At 51.4% G+C, this 22,036-nt stretch overlaps 1 protein-coding gene and 1 long non-coding RNA gene across 9 annotated transcripts in view; one reads left to right on the plus strand and one right to left on the minus strand.

Moving 5' to 3' along the window:
* Positions 1 to 22,036, plus strand: part of PPP2R5C (protein phosphatase 2 regulatory subunit B'gamma) — a 127,297-nt gene that overhangs the window by 87,854 nt on the left and 17,407 nt on the right. For all 8 annotated transcript variants that reach the window (XM_042944307.1, XM_042944303.1, XM_042944309.1 and 5 more), the window contains 7 exons: positions 7,324 to 7,434; positions 8,494 to 8,586; positions 8,672 to 8,802; positions 13,253 to 13,312; positions 15,287 to 15,395; positions 16,846 to 16,899; positions 21,351 to 21,521. In XM_042944307.1, the coding sequence (XP_042800241.1) occupies positions 7,324 to 7,434; positions 8,494 to 8,586; positions 8,672 to 8,802; positions 13,253 to 13,312; positions 15,287 to 15,395; positions 16,846 to 16,899; positions 21,351 to 21,521 (729 nt within the window). The remainder of the gene's footprint in view (positions 1 to 7,323; positions 7,435 to 8,493; positions 8,587 to 8,671; positions 8,803 to 13,252; positions 13,313 to 15,286; positions 15,396 to 16,845; positions 16,900 to 21,350; positions 21,522 to 22,036) is intronic.
* Positions 7,954 to 9,899, minus strand: LOC122223141. The gene is made up of 3 exons (XR_006204069.1): positions 9,385 to 9,899; positions 9,019 to 9,288; positions 7,954 to 8,542 (listed from the first exon to the last, which is right to left on the minus strand). It is a non-coding gene; the product is annotated as an uncharacterized LOC122223141 (long non-coding RNA).

A 22,036-nucleotide genomic window follows, 5' to 3' on the forward strand; every position in this document is an offset into this window, starting at 1 on the left:
CTCTTGGCTGTCAGCGTGGAGCTTGCTTCAGATTCTCTGCTCCCCCCCACCCCACCCCCAAAAATAAAAACATTTTTTAAAATATCAGATTGTACACTTTAAACACATACCATTAATTGTATCTCAATTATACCTCAGTAAAGCTGGGCGTTTTTAAAGCTCCTAAGTGGAAGAGTATTTCTTTTGATCTAGGGGCACAGTGGAGAAACTCCTGAGATGCTAAGGACGTTGTGAACCGACGTTTAGGAACTTACGGGCAAGAAGTATCCTTTCATAGCATGTTTTAAAATTAATTCTTAATTTACATACAGCAAAGTTCAGTCTTTTTAGTGAACAGACACATACATATAACCATGTAATCACCACCACGGTCAAAATCGAGAGCAGTTTCATTACCCTCCCAAAAAATTATTTTGCTACTCCTTTGTATAGTCAAGACTTCTCCTCCCCTGTTGTCCCTAGCCACCACTGATCAGTTCGCAGCTCTCCCCTGTCGTCTTTTCCAGAATGTCACGTAGGTGGGCTCGTACGGTCTGTAGCCTTTTGAATCCAGCTTCCTTCATTCTGCATAATGTGTTCGAGGTCCACCCCAGCGGTTTGTTCCCGTGAGCTGCTCAGTGGTATCTCACTACATAGACGTACCACAGTTTATCCATTCCCCAGTTGAGGGGCATGTGGGGCAATAGAAATGCTGTAATATTCATGTGCAAGTTTTGGACATAGGTTTTCACTTAACTCGGGTAAACAGGCAGGACTCCTGGGTCATGTCACATGTTTAACTTCCTAAATCACTTTCCGTGCCAGCAGGGTGTAAGGATTGAGGTTGCTTTGAGTCCTTGTCAACACTGGGGTCCTCAGTCCTTTTACCTCATTTTGGCTTTTTTTTTTTTTTTTTTTTAATTTTCAAGTAATCTCTCCACCCCACGTGGGGCTTGAACCCACAATGCTGAGATCAAGAGTCACCTGTTTTACTGACTGAGCCAGCCAGGTGCCCCTCTCATTTTGGCTTTGATTTGCATTTACCTAGTGACTAATGATGCTGAACATTTTTTCCTGGGCTTGTTCATCATTTGTAGATCTTCCTTGGTGAAGTGTCTATTCAGATCATTTGCCCATGTTTTAATTGGGTTGTTTGTTTTCTTATTATTGAGCTGGAGGCTTCTTTACATATTCTACATACAAACCTTTGCCAGTCTACCTTCTTTCAGTCTATGGCTTATGTTTTTATTTTAACCCAGTGTCTTTTACAGAGTTTTAATTTAGATGAAGTCTGACTTATGATTTGTTTCTTTTGGTATCATATCTGAGAAGTCTCTGCCTAACCCAAGCTCACAAAGATATTTCTCTTAAAATGTTTATGGTTTTATAGGGTTTTTTTAATGTTTGTTTACTTTCGGAGGGGAGGGGTAGAGAGAAGGAGAGAGAGAATCCCAAGCAGGCTCCGGGCTGTCAGCGTGTGAGATCATGACCTGAGCCGAAATCAAGAGTCGGATGCTTAACCGACCGAGCCACCCAGGCACCCCTGTGGTTTCATGGCTGTATATTTTATATTTAGGTCTGTGATTCATTTTGGCTGAGGTTCATTTTGTAGCATATGGCTGTCCAACTATTCCACTTACTGAAAGGACTAACCATTCTTGGAAATGGTTACTTTCTTTTGCACCCTTGTCATAAGTCAGCTGACCATATTTGTGAGTCTGTTTCTGGACTCTGTTCTGTTCCATTGATTAGGGATCTTCTCGCCAATACCACACTGTCTTCATTACCGTCATGTCACTTCCTAGTAAATTTTGACATCAGGTAGTGTGAATGCTTCGATCCTGTTTTTCTTTCTCAAAGCTGTTTGCCTATCTAGTTATTTTACTTTTCCATATAAATTTTAGAATCAGTTTGGTTTTATCTACAAACTATCCTTCAGGGGTTTCGATTGGAATCGCACTACTCTGTAGATTCGGGGAGAGCTGATACCTTACCCATAGTCCGTGAACACAGTATGTCTCCATTTTGGCATTGTTTTGTGGCTTTCAGCATACAGATCCTACATGTGTTTTTTTAGGCTCATAAATATTTCATCTTTTGGTGCTGTTGTAATCAGCGCTGTTTATTTTCTGATTGCTTATTGTCTTTTTCTTACAGTTCTGTCAAGTTTTATATCGTGTCATTCAGTGCATAGATACTAGCATTACTTATTAGTTGACTCCTTTATCATTATGGAATGATCCTCTTTATCCCTGGTCATCTTAATTGCTCCGAAAACCACTTTGATGTTAATATAGCCGCTTCTGCTCTCTCTCTTGACTCATGTGAACCTGGAATGTCTTTTTCCTTACTTTTACTTGTGACCAATTTGTGTTTTTATATTTAAAGCAGGCTTGTTGCTGACAGTAAGGAGTTGAGGGTTACTTTATTCAGTCAGAGGTCTGCGCCTTTTGATTGATGAGGGTATGCAAGCGACTTGCTTTCAGTGTATTGATGTTGTTGGGTTTCAGTCTCCTGCGGAATGTGCACATTCCTGGGGTAACACCTGGACCCTACCACGAGAGCAGGCTTGAGCTAACCTCCCAAATGAGGAAATGCACAGGTTTTCTCTTAAGATTGCCACTAGGATTTTTATCATTCACCTAACCTTATTTGAGCTCATCAAAAATCCAGTTAGAATTATGTTTAAGATTGCATTCAGTGTGCAGGTTGCCTTGTGGAGAAGTTATCTTTGTAGTAGGACGTCACCCCTCACCAGGGAAGGGAAGATTTCCTTCATTTGTTTGAATATTCTTCTGTGCCTTTTATTAGGGTTTATGCTCTCTCCACTGGGGCCTTGTGACTGGGCAGTGAGTTCCTAGTGACCAAGGGGTCACTTCCGGGACTGTGTTCCTGGGCTCCTCTTGTTAATTACATTCCCTAGTTATGTCACTGTTAGTGGAGAAGGTGTTCGTGTTAGTTTCCCATTTGTATTTTTGGTTTTTGTATCATACCCAGCTGCAGTGGTCTATTCTGTTGCCTGTTGGCTTTTTCAGATTTGATGTAACATTTCCAAACACAATGTTCCATTTTTGAAAAACGCTGGGGCGCCTGGGTGGCTCAGTCGGTTGGGCGGCTGACTTCGGCTCAGGTCATGATCTCTTGGTTTGTGAGTTCGAGCCCCGCGTCGGGCTCCGTGCTGACAGCTTGGAGCCTGGAGCCTGCTTCGAATTCTGTGACTCCTCTCTCTCTCTGCCCCTTCCCCATTTGCGCTCTGTCTCTGTCTTTCAAAAATGAATAAATGTTAAAAAAAAAAAAAAAGTGCTGACAGCTGCCTGGGTGGCTCAGTCAGTTGAACATCCAAGTTTGGCTCAGGTCATGATCTCACGGTTTATGGGTTCGAGCCCCACGTCGGGCTCCATGCTGACAGCTCGGAGCCTGGAGCCTCTTCAGATTCTGTGTCTCCCTCTCTGCCCTTCCCCTGTTTGTTCTCCCACCCTCCCTCCCTCTCTTCCTCCCTCTCTCTCTCTCTATCTTTCTCTCTCTCTCTCAGGAAATAAAATAAACATTGGGGAAAAAACTTCCCGCTTTTCCCCTCACCCTGCCAGCCCCAGAATGCATCTGTTTCTGTTGTGGGAGGAAGAGCATCCAGACAAACGGAGATTTGGCCTTTGGTGGACTCAACCTTTATAAATCCCGTTCACGTGAATAGAACAATAAACAACATAGTGGAACAGCCTTTGTGGTCGAGAAGGAAGGACTGAATAATCAACCTTTCTTTCCTCATTGTCTCTGAAATCAGACTCTCGGTGCTGTTCATAGGAGTGTCCCTTCCTGTTGTCAGCCTTAGTATGTTCTGCTGTACCTCAGTTACGTCAGGGCGTGAACATTCTATTAGTTCACCCATTGGTCGTGAGTACTACAGATCCAGAAAGGTGTCAGGATGCTGCGGAATCTCAGCAGTTTCCCATAAGGTTACTTCCCAAGCCAGTTCGGTTTGCATCTAATTCCATAAATGCAGCCCTCTGGAGGGGAGCACCCACAGGGGTGATTTTAAACACCGAAAGCGGGAGTGTCGAGAGAGCAGGTGCTTCCTCGTATTACAGGGTCAGTCCCACCCCGCCCGGTGTGCGCCCACGTGCGCGGAAACCGCACATGCGCGTTACTGTCCCATTTCACACGGGCCCGGTGCCGAGAGCAGATTCACTCACTTTCAACACGTGAGAAAACCGAGGCGTGGGCAGGTTTTTCCACGTGCAGGGCCTGCTTCTGAGTCAGAAGGCAGCCTTGCCAGCCTGTCTGCGTAGTCTGATCCTGGCTGGGTCCGCACCTCGGGGCGCACACGCACTCGGTGCGTGAGAATGCATCTGGTCCACATCTTCCCGTGGGTTTTTGTGGCACGAGGATGATGAAGACCGCCTCGCGTGGTGCTCAGACCGAACCCCGTCCAGACACGCAGACGTCAGCACACGGCGCTCTGCTCCCTTGACCCTGAAGCTTTTGTGCAAAGAAGTTTTGAAACCCAAGAATAATGTGAGGTGGCCTGCCGCTTGCCTTCTGCTCTTTTCCAGATGTTCGTTTTAGTACATTTAGCCTTTTCTAGAGACGAGCATTGAATTAATGGAGCGTCATGTGGTAGGAAAGGTGAGTAGAAGTTACGGCGTGAGATTTTTTTGTCTCGCGAAAGAAAGAACTTACGCCAATTAGAGTTGGCCGCTAATAAAACTTCCCGGATTGGGGATGCTTGTCCTTCAGGGATACTGAAATGAGGACTTCTGCGTTAAAAGCAAGTTGGTCCAGCAGCCCCGCAGACTCCTGACTCCACGTCTGGGATTTGGTGACACGGTGCACCTGGCTTCACCCGGGAACGCAGTCCTTAGCTTCACTTCCGGTAGAACAGAGCCAGTTGACTAAGAATCGTAACTAGCCAGGTGTGTCCGTCGGAGGTCGATCAGAGAAACTACCAGTAGGATAGAGAACCCGAGAGACGGATTTCCAGGACCTCCCTCGGGCAGGAGCTGATGCTGCCCCCCAGGGGGTTTCTTCTTCCCCAGGAAAACCCAAAGCTCCGCTCCTCAGACTTGCCGGCCGAGTGGATGAGGCCCCCCGTGTCCTCGAGGGTGATCTGTGCTCAGTCTGAGACTGTAGATGTTGGCCGCAGATACCTTCCCAGTGACGCCCAGATTAGTGTTCGATGATGGGGGGAGTGGGGGGGCTCCCACTCTGGCTGTGGTCCGTCAGGCCCTGCTCTCCTGGCCCTGGTTAGTCTCTCTGGGGGCTGGCCGCTGAGGAACGTGAGGGGGGCCTGGCTGGGCCCGAGCGGCTCCCCTGTACCTGCATGGCAGTCCCGTCCCGTGTGGGACTCAGGCTTCTCTGGCGAGTCTCCAAGGGAGGCAGGCACATCGCGTGTCCCCCGACTTCTTGGCTGCCCGGGGACACCACGTGGGCTCTGCCCTCCTGTGCTCAGCCCGCGGCTCTCCCCCACCTGGCTCTCTTCAAGCGTCCCCAGTCTCTGGGTGACTGTGGGAGCCCCCAGCCATTTGGCTTTGAGGGAGAGCGTAGAAAACCCAGCTCATGAATGCCACACTCTCTTACGGGCCCCAGATCCCAACTGACTCTACTCTCCACGCTTCCCTAGCCCGGGAAGGAAGGGGCAAAAGGCTGGGGGTCCCAGGGCCGGTCTGCTGTCCTCTGCAAGCCCCGGGGGAGCGGGACCCACCAGGGTGTGGCCTTCCCTTGGTGTGGGAGTCCCTCGAGTCTGCCTGCTCGCTTCTGTGGGCTTCGGGGTCAGCATGCTGGAGGAGTCCCTCACTGCCCCGTCCCCTGGGGGCCGGTGACAGGGGACATGCCCCGTCCACCTGGCAGCACCTGTCACAGCCTCTGTTCCTTAGTCCCCTGTTGTTTGGGAGGTCTCTTCAGGACCCTGTCCCCAGGTTCCCAGGTTTCCTTTCTACTTATATTTTAGGAGTATTTTCTCTTTTTTTACTAAGGGTTTTTTTTACTTGCTTCCGGATTTCCAAACATTTTTTTCTTCCTTCCACTCCTGCACCGTCTCAGCCCCATTGCTCTGACTCTCTGCACCTACTCCTCGTCTCGGACAACAGAGACAACAAACGTCTCATGCTCGGGGCTTTTGTAGCTGATGGCTTGAAGAGGGGATGTTTTCCTTCACGAAACATGATGATAAGGCTCAGAGTTCAGGCTCAGTACAGTAAAGACGGGAGGAAGCACAGCAGATGACCTGGGGTTTTAGCTCCGTCTCTCTGAGACTGGATGCCTGGACGGCAAGCTTGCCCTGGACTGTCCACAAGGGCGTCCTGCACGCCGTCATGGAGCTGGGTCTTAACCTTGTGTGGCCGGTGTTTGGATTTTGTGCTTTGAGGGGTGGGGAGGGGCAGAGGTCTTGCTCTGCTCGTCTGAGAGAGCCAGTCACCGGAGCCCGGTTCTGTAACCAGCATATGGCGGGTTCAGAGATTCCGTAAGGTAACTAATCGTATCTAAATTACTATAAAGAAAGAGTGGGTTATAAATCGATGATACAGAAAAACCAAACATTTTATATCACCGATTTGTCCGTGTATGTTGTGCTTAATTTAGAGATTAACCATGTGGGCATTAAAGTGTACCTGTGCTCCAGAGAATTCTAGACTTCATGTAGAAACGTCTGTCGTAAAACACTGACTTTTATGAAGCTGGAAATAAACGGAGCGGGGGTGGGAGTCCGTGGTAAAGGACAATATAAAGAAAAACAGGCAGCGAGTTGCATGAGGGGTTCATTCAAAGTCCAGAGAAATCTCTTCTCAAGTCATTTCTTGGTGAGTCCACGCAGAGTAAGATCATGACCGTGTAGCCCTGGGCCCTCTGCTGGCTGTCCTCTGTGGATCGCAGGGGCCCCCTGGGGCAGGCTCACACGAGGGGCTGGCACTCCATTGCCGGTCGTTCAGTCCCGGTCGTTCAGTCTCCGCTGTTCCCTTCATAATCTCACCCTTCCTTCCCAGCACGATGCCTGCCTCCTCGCTTTGCACCCACGGTGGAGACCTTGACCTCCCCACTGCCCACCGGCACCGGTTGGTGGTAGCTGTCCGTGAGTTTGGCGGCTCAGAGTGAGGCAGGAGTCTCGGTGTGGCCACCTGTCCACAGCCACGTTTCCTGCTGCAGTTTTGACCCAAAATCTCGTTGGGGATCCACACTGCTTCTCGATCTTGAGAATAAGGACGAGCCCAACCACCACCGGAAGCTGCAATTGTTAGAATTAAATATTTTTCTGTAAATGTTTTTTTAATGTTTTCTGTAAATGTTCTTTCAACTGTTATCTGTAAATATTTTTAATGCCCTGGTTATAATTCTAGAATATGTGGATTTCAGTTTGCAGTTAACATGTTTCGAACGTTACCACCTTCCTCCAATCCTACGGGAGCAGAATTTGACCCCGAGGAGGACGAGCCAACGTTAGAGGCGGCCTGGCCTCATCTACAGGTACTGAACTCTGGGAGCGCCCCCGAAACCGGGGCAGGAGTTGAATGTGTGTGTCTGTGAGGTTTTCCTCTAAAGCAAGTGCACTGGCCCTAAGGCTTCACCCCAGCTGGTGGCAGGTGCCCCTGTGATTTGTAAACCTGTGCATACAAGGAAGGCATTTCAGCAGAAGTGAGAACATCGAATGGCGTTTTTGTTTGTTTGAACACTTTACCCCAACTACAAAGATACGGAGTTGTCTGTATGTCTGCAGTGGAAATGACTGCTTGGTTGATAGCCATGGAATTGAAGCCCTTTGCAGATACTTCCTGTTTACGGTACCTAGATTCAGTGCACCCCAGAGCTCACCCGCTGACTGACACCTTTTTCTAACACATTTGTAAGGCAAAAAGTTGGTCGTTGATGAGGCTGGACGCCTGAGAAGGCACGGAGCCCAGCACGAGCAGAGTGTGTGCAGGCCGTGTGCCAGGTCAGGGTCTGGGTCGTCCGCAGGAAGGGAGACGGAAAGGTGGAAGCTGGGAACGAGCTAGATGGGGAACAGATCACAAAGGGGGGCTGTCTCGGTGGCAGAACATCCCGCCAAGGCAGGTGGGGTTGCGGTGTACCACAACAGCAGGCAACCCTCTGATGCAGGGGAGGGACCTCCCAGCCGTGGGTGACTGCGTCTGGGACCCGCTCGCCAAGCCGTCCCAGCTTCCAGTCCGTCCGGCTCTGCCCAGGACACGTGTAGGTGGCAGGATGTAGATCCCACCGGCTGTGGCTGCTACGCACTGTGGTCTCTGACCAGCGTCGGTTAAGCATTGGTGACATCGGCCGTGGGTACCATTTTGCTTAAATGCCGCTTAAGGGTATAGTCTGTGGTTCTTAGCTAAATAAAATAATTACTATCGTCAGTTATAGCTTGATTAAGCCATGTAATTTGGCATTAATTCTGTAGATAATGTGGCTTTATTTTTTAAGGCTAATATTTTCAGGCAGATATTCAACTCATGGGTGTCTTTGATCTCCATCTCATAAAATACCATGTTATTTGATTCATTGTTGTTGTTTTTTTCCTTCTAGCTTGTTTATGAATTTTTCTTAAGATTTTTAGAGTCTCCAGATTTCCAACCTAATATAGCGAAGAAATATATTGATCAGAAATTTGTATTGCAGGTAGGTACAAATTAGCTGAAACTACAAAAGCCGTAATCTCCCGAGCGGGAATCCTGAGCCACTAAGTGTCTTTTTCTTCTTGAAGCTTTTAGAGCTCTTTGACAGTGAAGATCCTCGAGAGAGAGACTTTCTTAAAACTACCCTTCACAGAATCTATGGAAAATTCTTAGGCTTAAGAGCTTACATCAGAAAACAGATAAATAATATATTTTATAGGTAAGTCGACGTGTGGGTAACAGCTCTCTTTTTGCATGATGATGCTCGCATCCACACCTAATGCTCCCCTCACCCCATCCTTCCGTTTGGCAGGTGACTGGGGAGTGGGGGCGGCCTCCCTTGCCCCCCCCACCCCTCCTTCTCTGCCTGCTCCCCTCCCTCACCCACCCCCAGCACCTCCCCACTCGGCCTTCCTGTGTTTCTGTTTCCACTTACCTGGGTGCGGGTCCGTCCGGAACCTGTCCAGAGCCAACGGTCCGTCCCTCTGCCTGTGTGTCACTCCACCCTCCCCGTGCATCTCGGAGAGGCCGGAGTGAGGAGTGAAGCAGGGATCCTTAGAAACTCATAAGATGGAGAATCGTACCAGAGGCCTGGGGACCCGCGTGTACCCGGGGCAGGAGGGGCGCCGCTGGCCACGGCAGGTGCAGGCGGGCCCGGCCGTCCCTAGGCCTGCACGACCACAGAGGCTGCCCTGCCTGGGTTTACCTGGGGGAGGGCACAGCCCCGCGGCTCTTGAAAGAATGTTCCGTGACGTTGCAAGTCCCACCCCCACCCTGGCCCCCGCCTCTTGTTGGTTCTTACCGTCCGGACACCCCTCCACCTGCCTGCCGACATCCCCGTGTTTCTGCTGCTGCCGGAGTCACGCGGGCCACTGGTGATTGGGCATGAGCCCCGGGCGAGGCTCGTGTGCGCCTCCAGGCCGCCCTTCCGTCCTCCTCATTTGTGTCTCTGCTCACCTCCGGCTCCTTCCACACTGGCGCCTCGGCGGCCTTTGTTGACCCTCCTGGAACATTCTTTCCACCTGCCCTTCTCCACAGCCTCCCAAGGCCTCCGGACACAGCCCCTCACCAGGACGCACCGCAGCCCCTGGGTTGGCCGACAGGCCTCCCCACAGGCAGGGGGTGTGTGGGCCGAACACCGCCCGCTTTCAGGGCCAGCTTCACGCCCGGCCCGTGGTGGCGTCAGATGAATGTTGATGGATGAGAGAGTTAATGTGGTTTCTTACCCATCCCTGGAAAGCTTACCGAATGAGTGGTGTATTCTAAGACTTTGGGCGTCCCTGACTCCAGGACGGGTCCCAGTGGTGACAAATCCTAGCGGTGACACGCTCCGTGGGCAGGCCCCTCTGTGAGGTAAGAAAGCAGGCAGGTTTCACACTGTCTGGCCACAGTGCCAGAGTGAAGGTGACGTACAGGCCCTTGCCCGGAGCGCCACGGAGGACGGCGGGTCCCTTCTTAGACACCATGACCCAGCAAGGGAGAAGGAGAGGGGCCCTGAGACACATGGAGACACTGGATGTGGGAAGTGAGATCCCACCGTGGAGACCAGCAGCCTCTGGGGATTCCAGGGCCATCCCTGTCCCGTGCCCAGCCCGGCCCTGGTGTGCCCCCACCCCACCCTCCCGTGGTCACCGGGGTCTGCGGCTGTCTCTTCACACTTGATACGACAGTCCGGTGTCAGAGCTCCCGGTGTGCGTGGTCTTCCTTTGAGCTTCTTCCAAGGTCCCTACATCCCAGGACCGGCACCGACTGCGGTCAGAGAATGCCATTGCGGTTCCTAAATGTCACGTTCCCAGCTCACGTTTCTTGGCATCATGCTTCCTCTTGAACAGGATCATTATGTGGCTGATGTACTTACCTATCAAGATGTTACGTACATCGTTTAAACAACAAAGAACAGGGACAGTTTAAATTCTGATCTTTTAGGCCTAAAATTAAAGGTCCACCTAAAGTGAGGTTTTTTCTTTAAAACATAGGTTTTGTTCAGATAGCAGAATCACAAATCAACACTTGTGTTAAAAGGTCTCATACCACAGGGCACCTGGGTGGCTCGGTCGGTTGGGCGTCCGACTTCGGCTCGGGTCACAATCTCACGGTTTGTGGGTTCAGGCCCCACGTCGCGGTCTGTGCTGACAGCTCGGAGCCTGGAGTGTGCTTCAGATTCTGCATCTCCTTCTCCCTCTGCCCCTCCCCCACTTGTGCTCTGTCTCTCTGTCTCTCTCTGTCAAAAATAAATAAATGTAAAAAAAAAAATTTTTTTTAAAAAGGTCTCATACCTTAAAGAACCTCAATATAATAAATAAAATATTTAAATAGATTACTATTCCAAAGTTATTGCACATAATTCAATTCTGAGTGCTCTGTGCTAGAGTGTGGCACCTTTGTGTTTCAGCTGTCTTCTCTGTAACTATCATATTTTTTTTTAATTTATTTATTACTTCTCACAGTTCTGTAATCGGAACTGGGCCCCGTGGGCAGGTCTGGTGCTGCACACGGCCTGCGGTGGGCTGGCCGGTCCGGGTGGCTCGGGGCAGGGCTGCAGCCGGCCTCCAGGAGGGAAGAAGCCTCTGCGAGGCTCGGCCAGGAAGTGAAGCACATTCACCCTGCCTTCTGTGTCGATCTGACCAACTCACAGGACGACAGATGCACAGAGAGGGGGACGGGTCCCACCTGTTCGCGTGCGGCTCAGAGCACGTCCTGCAGGGGGGAAGGTCCGTTTCGGAGACGGTCTCTGATAAGCAGGTTCTGGCTCAGCTTCTAGAGAGTCCTGATTCCTTTTCAGTTGGACAAGTGAGAAACGCTGGCCTGTTCCGCGTGCGTCTTTATGGCTTTCTTCCCATCTGCAACTTCCTCTCTTTCCTGTCTGGAAGAATAAGAAGGAGAATTGTACTAATTTTCTCGTTTTTATACCTCCTTCGGTTCAGGTTAAAATAATTAGCAACGAAGGCTTTATCAGTAAGAATATAGTAATGTTGACTCAGGAGAACAAAACGGATTGTAGCTGAAGGCCATCCTTGTTCATGCGTGTCGGCCAGTGTGGCTGGATCCCGCGCGACTCTGAGGGTTCGGCCCCTCTTCCCAAGGCCCAGAGCTCAGCTCCGGGGTCTCTGGGCACCTCGTGCAGCCCACTGCTCCCCCAGCCCCCGGCTCGCCAACGAGGGCGCTCAGGTGTCGTGGCTGCACTTCCTACAAAGCTACGACGTGGCACCTGTAAACCCAGAAAACAAGCAAAACACAAGGGAGCGTCCGGTCGAGTTCTGTAAATTAAAGTGCTTGTCCGTGGACATGCACCACGGAGGGCAGGACTCCCTGGGGACATCCTCCAGTCTCTAGGCAGGTGGGGGGAGGGAGGGGACATGAGGGACGTGTCCAGCAGCGGCTCGAACGCGTCACCTGCAATATGACCGCAGTGCCCGTTTCCTGCCGCCCAGGTCGCCCCGGGTCGTCTGGGTAGCTCCCCACCTCACCTCGGTGCTGTGGCCACACTCGTGTCCGTGGCACCATGGTTCTCTGCTCAGGTGCCGCCGCCAGCCTGCGTGAGGCGCTCACCCCCACCGCCACGTGAACCCCTTGCCCACCTGCGGCCCACCCAGCTCCAGTTCCCAGACCCCCGCGCTCGCCCTGCCTTCCCTTCCACGCCGTTTAACCTCCCGCAGGGCCCCGGTCAGGCCCCACAGCCTTGAAGAATCCTGGCCGTTCGAAAACGTAGAAATCTTCCACCCCCTGGAAATCTCTCACGTCTTGTGGGTATCTGACCTGTTCTTTACTTCGACAGCCCCGTTCCGCTTGTTTCCAACAAGGACGAGATTTCAGAGTCAGGTTTCTGTAATCATCACAAACTCTTATTTTAGGCTTGGAGCTGCCTCTAAACTTCATTGTCGAGTGAGAGGCAGAAACCTTTGCCAGACACCACTCCTACCACACAGGCGCACGGCGAGGCGTGGGCAGGAGTGAGCTCCTGGCTTCTGGGGAAATCCTCTGGCGGTGGGGACACGTTGCCCTCCTTAGTGTCCCCAGCCTTTTACCGCACGTGTTCCGGGCATGGGACAGATGCTCTAGCACCGGGGACATGGTGACAAAAAGTCCTCGCCTGTCCTCAGGCTGATGTGGGCACAGCAGGAGAGGCTTCTCAGAGGACGCAGATCAGCTGCCCACATCGGGGTTCCAGAAGGTGGTGCTTGGAGCAGCGTGGGGGCCGAGCAGGGTGTCTGTGAGGACATAGGTGACACGGCCCAGTGGGAAGGAAGGAGCTTCTGCCCTTGCAGACTGGCCTAACTCTCAGAGGCTTTAAAAGTGAGCAAGGCGTCAAGTCAGGCTGGCACGAAGCAAAGAGATCAGGCTAAGGGACGGAGAGGGATGTACGCATGGTCAGGAGGACGGCAGTGGCTCATTGTCACACACGGGTGGCTGGAAGGCGAGTGCTCACAGCACAGACCTTTCGACCTTTTTCTGTGATTGAAAACTCCCAAAATAAAATGTTGGGGGCGGAAATTGAGCAGTCGCGTCGGGAAGGGTGAGCCGCCCCCAGGACACTTTTCCAGGAGGCGTGCCTGGCACCAGGCATCTGTGTGACACTCCCCCCAAGTGCATCATTTCCTCGTTCAGAGGATTGTGGTCTTTCCAGCTATTGCCTCGGTGTCTCATTCTAAATGGCAAACTGCTTTTTCTAGGTTTATTTATGAAACAGAGCATCACAACGGCATAGCAGAGTTACTGGAAATCCTGGGGAGGTGAGTGCTGTGCTCCTGGCAGTGACGTGGAATTTATTCCAGAATGATCCAGTTCACGGAGTCGCGCAGCCCTCTCCAGAGCGAGGCAATTGAAACCGTTTCCAAAGGAACCGAGACCTCGCTTGATGGAAGGGGTGGGTGAGGTCTTGGGTTAGAGCCCCCCAGACAAGAAGCCTTCTCGTGTACATGGCTCCGTGCACGGATTCTGTTCCACATACCTCCTTGAAGATGGCTAAGAGGGTTTACGTTTTGACATTTAGAACGGATCATTTATTATATACCTTGGGGGTATTGAGTAAATGCTAATATTTCTAAATGCTTTCATTTTATAAATTTTTCATATGTATACTTGTAACATTAACGTTTCAGAAATTTCACCGTCTTCACCCAAGTAGAGTTCTTGCTTGCTACCATTTTTTTTTTCATCAGTGACCTATAGATTTTATATCAGACCTCCAACCCACTGTTTCCCAAAGAGAGTGCCCTGGGGTTCCACAGCCAAATAAACTTGGAAGTGCTCTCCCGGCACCTTCCCTGGGGACTCAGCTGCATTAGCAGCTGAAGGTCCCATGGGGAGGGGTCCTCTGCGCTTGTGTTTAATCTGATGATCCCCAAAGGCTTCGGAACACAAGAAACCTGTCTCAGGGAACACTGTCGGCTTCCAGTCGATCTGTGCTCCAGTCGCACTGAGAAGACGGTGCTCGCTATTTTAGATCTAACTTGAAAAAACCGTCAGTCCTCGTGGAGAATTCTGCTTTGACCTGCGTCAGCACACTGGGCGGGTTTCTCTCGCTCAGGAGAGCGTAGCGAGCGGTCCAGGGGCCCTTCCTAGTTGTACGACCTCCCTTAACCACTCTCGGCTGCCGTTTCCTTAGCAAGGTGGGGGATGATCCCCTCACAGGGCTGTCGCGAGGACGGCGCGCTGTGTGAAGTGTCCAGCGCGGCCGGGCACAGCGTGCACCCAGGCCTCCACGCTCCCGGCAGCTGGGATCGCTGATTTTATCCCCCTGGAAGAGCTGTTTGGTCTTGTGGGCCTCCCCCATGTGAAGAAGCAGGTTGTCGCTAATGCCCTCTTTAGACAGACCCTGCCTCCTGGATGGCACGGAACAGTCTAGAACTCGCTTGACTGCTCTGTGGTCCTACCACGTGTCTGTGCTTCCCTAATAATAAAACCAGATAAATAGTAAATAACGAAGCCTGCTTGCCCAACTGGGCACCAGTAGATAAGCTACTTGACACCAGAGACCAAAATTTCAGTTTTTTTTTTTTTTATTTATTTTTGAGACAGAGAGAGACAGAGCATGAACAGGGGAGGGTCAGAGAGAGAGGGAGACACAGAATCTGAAACAGGCTCCAGGCTCTGAGCTGTCAGCACAGAGCCCGACGCAGGGCTTGAACTCACGAACTGCGAGATCAGGACCTGAGCTGAAGTCGGATGCTTAACCGACTGAGCCATCCAGGCGCCCCCAAAACTTCAGTTTAAAGACTAGGAACAAGACCCCCTTTCTCTGCAGGAGGGAGCAGCTTTCTGGCTGATTCTTAACCAGCTCCCGTTCTGCACACACAGACTTACTTCTGTCAGCATTAGGGTAATGAACCCGAATTTCTCGGGGGAAGCGTGACTTCCTAAAGGTGGGTGAAGGCCAAGGGAAGGTGCCAGCTGTGGAGCTGGAGTCCCACCTGAGCTGCCCGGCCTCCAGGCCTGTCGAAAGAAGCCAGTGTCGCCTCCAGGGACTCCTGTTCTGGGTAACGCCCCGCAAACCAGAATTTTAGAATTATCTTCTAGTTACTAACGAAGATAAAAATGACTATGCTTCTTGGAAGGTATTTCATTTTCTTTTTATTTTCTGCTAATGTCCCCCTCTTTTGTGAAACCTACATTTCGCTTACTGATAGTTGTGCTGAAAGTCAAGGCTTTTTTTTTAACCTGGAATTTGTGAGTATTCAGACTTGGAATACATTCTGTTTTCACAGCATAATTAATGGCTTTGCCTTACCACTAAAAGAAGAGCACAAGATTTTCTTATTGAAGGTGTTGCTACCTTTGCACAAAGTGAAATCTCTGAGCGTCTACCATCCACAGGTAAGGGGTGCTCCGCAGCATTATGTCGGTGGGGGCGTGCACTAGCTGGGTGTCTCCACGTGAGCAGCAGTGAGCTCGGACACAGAACCCCAGCCGTTCCCCGGGGGTGCGCTCACGTCGCCTTGCAGATGTCGTTTCTGGTGATAATTGAAAGGATACAGGGGGGCGCCTGGGTGGCTCAGTCGGTTGGGCGTCCGACTGCAGCTCAGGTCACGATCTCGCAGTTCATGCGTTCGAGTCCCGCATCGGGCTCGGTGCCGACAGCTCGGAGCCCGGAGCCTGCTTCCGGTTCTGTGTCTCAGTCTCTCTGTCCGTCCCCAGCTCATGCTCTGTCTCTCTCTCTCTCTCTCTCTCTCTCTCTCTGTCTCAAAAATAAACATTAAAAAATAAATCAATCAAATTTGGCTCCTTCAAGGAAAAATCTCTCTGCAGCCAGTGAAATGGCCTACGAAAATGTGAGTTTTTTAACTAAGCTGTGGGCTTTTTACAGTTTGCAGAAATCTACTTACAGTTTCACTGGAAATTCGGTCAGTAAGTGTTGATACCTGGTTAGCTGGCTGCACTTTGCCAGAAGAGGAGGTTTTTCCTTCACTTTTGCCCCCCGTGAATCCTGCGTAGACAAGTGCTGAGGTTCGGGGACAGGCCACGTGCCTGTTCACCAGCAGCTCTGAGTGGCTCTGGCAGCCAGTGGGCACCTCTGTCCCTCACGTTGGGAGCGGCTTGGGATGAATCACAGAAAGCCTATTCTTGACTTGATTCTAATGACGTCGGCTTCCTGGGAAGTATTTTACTTTGAGGCATTTTTTTTCTTCTCTTTGCTGTTAACTGATGATAGTATCTTTATATCCAACCAGATCGTGGTCCTGTTGATTGTTTTTTTAATTAAGTTTATTTATTTTTGAGAGAGAGCAAGGGACAGTGAAGGAGGGGCAGAGAGAAAGAGAGAGGGAGAATCCCCAGCAGGCCCCACACTGTCAGTGCAGAGCCGGACACGGGGCTCGAACTCACGAACCGTGAGATCATGACGGGAGCCGAAACCAAGAATCAGACACTCAGCCCACTGAGCCTCCCGGGCGCCCCCTGTTAACTGTTCTATAGAAGAGGGATTAATAGTTCAGAGGTTGAAGATGGAAGCAGATTTTAAGTTGGTTTTTCCCAGCTCTTAGGTCACTTGTTCATTACAGTCTCCAAAAAGACCACGAGAAAAATCCCCATCAACCCCGGGCTTACCTGTTGGTGTTAGTCCAGAAGGCTGTCTCCTGATTTTTTTAGCTTTCTGCTGCACCTGGTCCCCGACAGTCCCCGTCAGATCCCCGGCAGGGCGTGTGGAGGGGAGCCCGTGCCCGCCCGGCGGGCGCCACCTGGAGGGACGGGGGCAGCACGTGGCAGCTGGAGACGCGGCATTGCCAGGTCACAGCACGGGGTTGACGCTTCCTCTCCTCCTTTCCAGCTGGCGTACTGCGTCGTGCAGTTCTTAGAGAAGGACAGCACCCTCACCGAACCGGTGAGTACCTTCCCCGTCCGGGCAGTGGCGTCACGTGCGGGCTTCCCTGAGTGTAGGTACCGCGGGCCACAGAGCCGTCCAGACCGCTTTTCACCTCAAGTCACGCTGCCGACAGACGCACCGATTTCCTGCACGTCCCGTGTGCTCTCAGACTGTCGTCATTTTACTTACAAGTTCCGTTACTGCGGTGATTATTGTACGCGACAGGATTGCCGTCCTCTCTGTGCGGGGCTTGACTCTTTCGAACGCGACACGCTTGAGTGGTCGTGGTCGCTGGGTCGCGGGCCGGACTGTGTGAGCTCTTGGTCTGACCACGCTCGTAACCGGCTTCGGTCAGACCACCCGCAGTGAGTTCTCGAAACGCTTGTGCCAAAGGGCCTTACGGCCTGAGAAGTTCTTCCGCCTTCGAGGGTAGCGACTCGTGTTCGCTGAGTCGACCGTGACAGGTTGCTGCCACTGAGCGCTCAGATCTCCCAATTTCTTGGCGTGTGATCTTTCTTAGAAATGAAAAGCGGTTGTGGCCCAGATTAACAAAGTTGAGTGTGTTGGGTGCCAGGCTGAGCATTTGAATGTGCTTTTTTTAACAGCTTTATCGAGATAGAATTCACATGCCATACAATTCACCCACTTAAAGTGTACCATTCAGTGGCTTTTTGGTATATTATGCTATCGATTATTGTAATCGTGGTGAAGCATATACAACATGAAATTTGCCATTTTCAGTGCGTGAGGGGCATTAATTACATCCCAGGGCCACACAGCTGTCACCACTGTTCCCAGAACTTTGTCATCACATTGCCCCAGCCAGAAACTCTGTCCCCCCCCTCCCCTCCCCCCCCGGACACCGACTCCCGCTTCCCCCCTGCCCGCCCCCTGGTGACCTCTCACCTGCCTCTGTCTCTACAAGTTTGCCTCCTCGGGGCACCTCAGATGGGTGGCATCGCGTAGGACGTCCTCAGGGCTCGTGCAGGCCGTGCCTGTGTCGGAACTCCATCCGCGGGTGTGGCCGTGCACTCTCCCTTTCTCCCTTGTGTGGTGTTCGTCTGCTCCTCTGTCCGTGGACGCCGGGCTTGCTTCCATCCCTTGCGATAATGCGAGCCGTGTGGCTGTGAACGTGGCCGTGGGTTTCAGGGCCCCACTTTCTCCGTCGTCACTTGTTGTCCCTTCTTTTATTCTAGCACCTAATGAGTGCATGGTGGTGTCTCTCGGTGGCTTTTTGACTTGCATTCCCCTCTTGACCGGAGACGTTGGGCATCTCTTCAAGCGCCTGTTGGCCGCCCGTGGGTCTTGGACAAACGTCTTTAGATCCACCGCCCATTTTTTATTAACTGGTGGTTTTTTATCGTTGAGTAACAAAAGTAAGAAGTACTGAGTGCCAGTTTCAGTGTTTGAATATTCTTTTCAAAGTTACTGGTGGAATAAAAAAGGCAAATGTCATCATTCCGGCATCTTCTCTGTCCCCTTGGCCGTCTTTCACAGTGGTCCCATGAGGCTGTGTTTTATAGTGGAAATGCACGAGGAATCCTTAATGCTCTGTTTGCAAGTTACACGGGCTCCTGATCTCTGCTTTTTCTGAGCTTCTAAACTCCAAACGTGGACACCATGTGTCACCCACCAACTCAGGAAAAGCCCTTGACATCACCCCCCAACGCCTGCCCAACTCCCCTTCCCGGGGCCCCCGCACGCCTCCGCCCCAGCTCTGGGATTCTGGAAGCGCCCAAGGAAAGGCATCAAACTTACCAGACTTCAGTGTCAAACCAGGAGTGTTTTCCCCACTTAGACTAGGGTATCCGCCTTGAGAGAGAACTTGGGAAGCACCAGGGATAAAGCCTCTTCTCCGGTGGTGCCCTGTGCTCAGTTCCTCTGAGTTTGAAGGACGTCTCCAAACTAAAGGGTGAGAACCAGGGGTGCCTGGGTGGCTTAGTCAGTTGAGCGTCCGACTTCAGCTCAGATCATGGTCTCACAGTTGGTGAGTTCAAGCCCCGTGTCGGGCTCTGTGCTGACAGCATGGAGCCTGCTTCAGATCCGGTGTCTCCTCCTTTCTCTGCCCCTTCCCCTGTTTGTGCTCTCTCTCTTTCTCTGTCAAAAAAGAATAAACATTAAAAAAAATGAAGGGTGAGAACCGTTGCTGGAAAAAGTAATATGCACTAAGAAGGACACGGCACACACATGGGTCTCAGGGTCCTGGACCCAAGGCGCCCCTGAAGCTAGTGCGGCCAAGGTCAGGAATGTTTAAAGTATGATACGTTTAAAAGACCTGTGTTGCTCCCATTTAAGGTCTGTAATTAATCTTTCTACTTGTAAACTGTGTACGGTGCTGAAGAGCTTTCTGGGCACGTTGAACACGTACACTGTTGTAAGAACGGGAGCTCGGCAGATCGTGGACAGAAGTAAAATCGTTTTCACGCACCTGTTGCTTTAGGCTACTCGGCTTTTACTACAGGGTCTGGCGGGAACTCTTTTTCCCTGGTATTCAGGGGAGGGGGCTCCCCAGGCACCAGGCCAGAGCCACTAGCGTGCACGCCCGGGCTCGCCTGCCCTCCCCAGCCCTGTCCGGAGAGCGGCAGCCTGTTGAGTTTCCGAAGGAAAGTTCAGCGCGTGACGTGCAGAGAGCCGCTTTTGCCTAGATCAGCGTTCCCAGGCAGGCCCCTCTTCGCCAAAGCGCTGCCAGGCTCCAAAGCCATGGGTACCAGCCATAGGTTGTTCCCGGTAGTGTGAAAAGTAGGTCCAGCGTGGGGCTCTGATTCCAGAAACAGCACCTTTTCCAGAGACATTGAGTAGCTAAACCAGGTGTGTTCTGTGTCCCGCGTATCACTGTATTTTTCCTAATAAAGCTCCATTTGACAAATGTCAAGGAAGAGTGGCTTTGCGAAGTGATTGACACCTGCCGTGTTCTTAACAGTGGCTCCCCGACTGCTGGTAGATAGCAGGTGCTCAGTAAATGTTCACTGAGTGATTTTGAGCAAAAAGTAGGAGAAAAAAATCATTAAATCATCGATTTTTTTTTTTTAAGGAATTATTTTTAGAGACCATCATGCTGTAAATGTTTAGATCAGACTTCAGAACTAGGAGGACTTTCTTATAAATTTGGGGGTTTTATAAAATGTAATACCATAAAAGATTATCCAGGAGCCTGAATGCCAAAAGCATTAACAGAGCTGTCCTAGCCGGACGTCGTTCGAAGGCCCGCCGTGTTTTTAGCCACGGTAGCGAGCAGCTGGCCTGCCGAGCTCTGCAGGGGTGTCTGCACAGCCAGTGGAAGCCACCAGCCGCCCCGGACGGGCTGACGTTCGCAGTGATTTTCACGGCCGTCCTGATGGTGGGGGCTGGGACAGCGGTTCCCGAAATGGCCATGACTGGCAAAGGGCTGCTTGAGAGTGACCGGTTGCTGTCGTACATGGGCAAGCGTGCACGTGTACTTGTGTGCAAATGTTGTGGGTCCTTGTACTATTTTAGAATTAAGGTGGCTCGCCTCTAGAAATACGTATTCTTAATCTTCACCAAGCCAAATCTGATATTTTGGGTGGACGATCTTCACTGGTGTGGTTGCAGGAGGAAATTTGGAAACTAAAGGAGGGAGGTGAAGAAAGGTTGCCCCACAGAAACTCCTTCTACCCATCTGACTTGGGCAAGGAACACAAGGTCCAGTCCCCGCAAAAGAGGAAGCTGCCACCATCCGGCTCAACGTGCCTCGAGGGGGCGGGCCGCACAGATGCTCCCTGGCGGGGTCCCATCTGAGGCCGCGCTGCCGTGCTGTCCATGGGCCAGCACTCAGATGCAAGGTCCTCACGGCCTGGAGGCAGTTACCGGCCCGAGGTCACTGGTCACGCACACAGGGGACAGCAGGGCCCGACCCCAGGTCCCTCTGTAGCCCTGCATGGCGTGAGCTGGTAACAGCGTCAACTTACTCCATGTCTCTCTCCTTTGATACATTTTAGCACAGTTTAGTTAGGACAGTCGAAACACCACGTGTACACACGTAGTACATACGTTTACGTATAAATACGCGTGAAAGATCGATTGGAGATAAACGGATTGTGCATACACATGTGTGTCGCCAGCACTCTCAGAACTGGCCGCTTGTGCACCGAACGAATACACGAGCTCATATGCTCCCGGTTTCTCCATCGTTCTTTCTCTCTCAACCCTCCTAACTGCTTGTTTTTTAACCTTTTTATTCCTAAAAGGATCTACTCCCGTGGCGGTCCAAGAGAGAGGGTCACAGAAATTAAAGTTGCATTTCTTAAGCAAATAAGTTTGACCTGTTTCTCTAATTATATAAAAAAAAAAAAGTGCTAATTTACTGAATTGCTGTTCCTTCTGGAAGGAACAGAGCAGCACCTTCTTGTGATGCTCTGCTTGCGGTGGGGACACCCTCATGAAAAACAGAACTCTTAACTCACAGATGCCGGGCATCACGGACGTCACGCCGTGTGTTGTCTCTTCGGTAGGTGGTGATGGCCCTTCTCAAATACTGGCCAAAGACGCACAGTCCGAAAGAAGTCATGTTCTTAAATGAGTTAGAAGAGATCTTAGACGTAATCGAACCATCGGAATTTGTGAAGGTCATGGAACCCCTCTTCCGGCAGCTGGCCAAGTGTGTGTCCAGCCCACACTTCCAGGTACGCAGGGCGGGGGGAAGGGCCTCGTGTCCGCGTCGGAGGTGACAGGCTTCGGGGTATCGCAGGTCATACTTGGCTTCTCGTGTAATTGGGAGGTAAACTGCCAGCCTAGCTGTACCTCAGAATAAGATGCTAGGACCTTAATTCTGTCAAACGCACCCCAGCATCTCGACCCCCTCCCTGAAACATGTTTCTCGCCAAGGATGATTAGTCCTGGCCCCTCTGTGAACCTGTCTTTATGTTCAGTGTGCCCCAAATGCTTAAAACCCTGCGTCCACAGCTGAGGGGTGGGCACTTGTAGGTGACATAAAACTCGGCCCCCACAAGCGCTTTGTTTCCAACACACACACGTTCTGACTTTTGTCCCCCACCCAATCCTGTTTGAGGGGCACCCCAATCACATCCTGCTTTCCTCGGCCCCTTGTGCAGCCTTCCGGGCCTCATTCCGAGGTCGTCCTCAGGGCCCGTGCTTAGCCTGTCTGCCTCCATTGGACGTACTGGCCTGTATCACCAGC

Source organism: Panthera leo, chromosome B3 (assembly GCF_018350215.1).
Source record: "Panthera leo isolate Ple1 chromosome B3, P.leo_Ple1_pat1.1, whole genome shotgun sequence".
NCBI lineage: Eukaryota > Metazoa > Chordata > Mammalia > Carnivora > Felidae > Panthera > Panthera leo.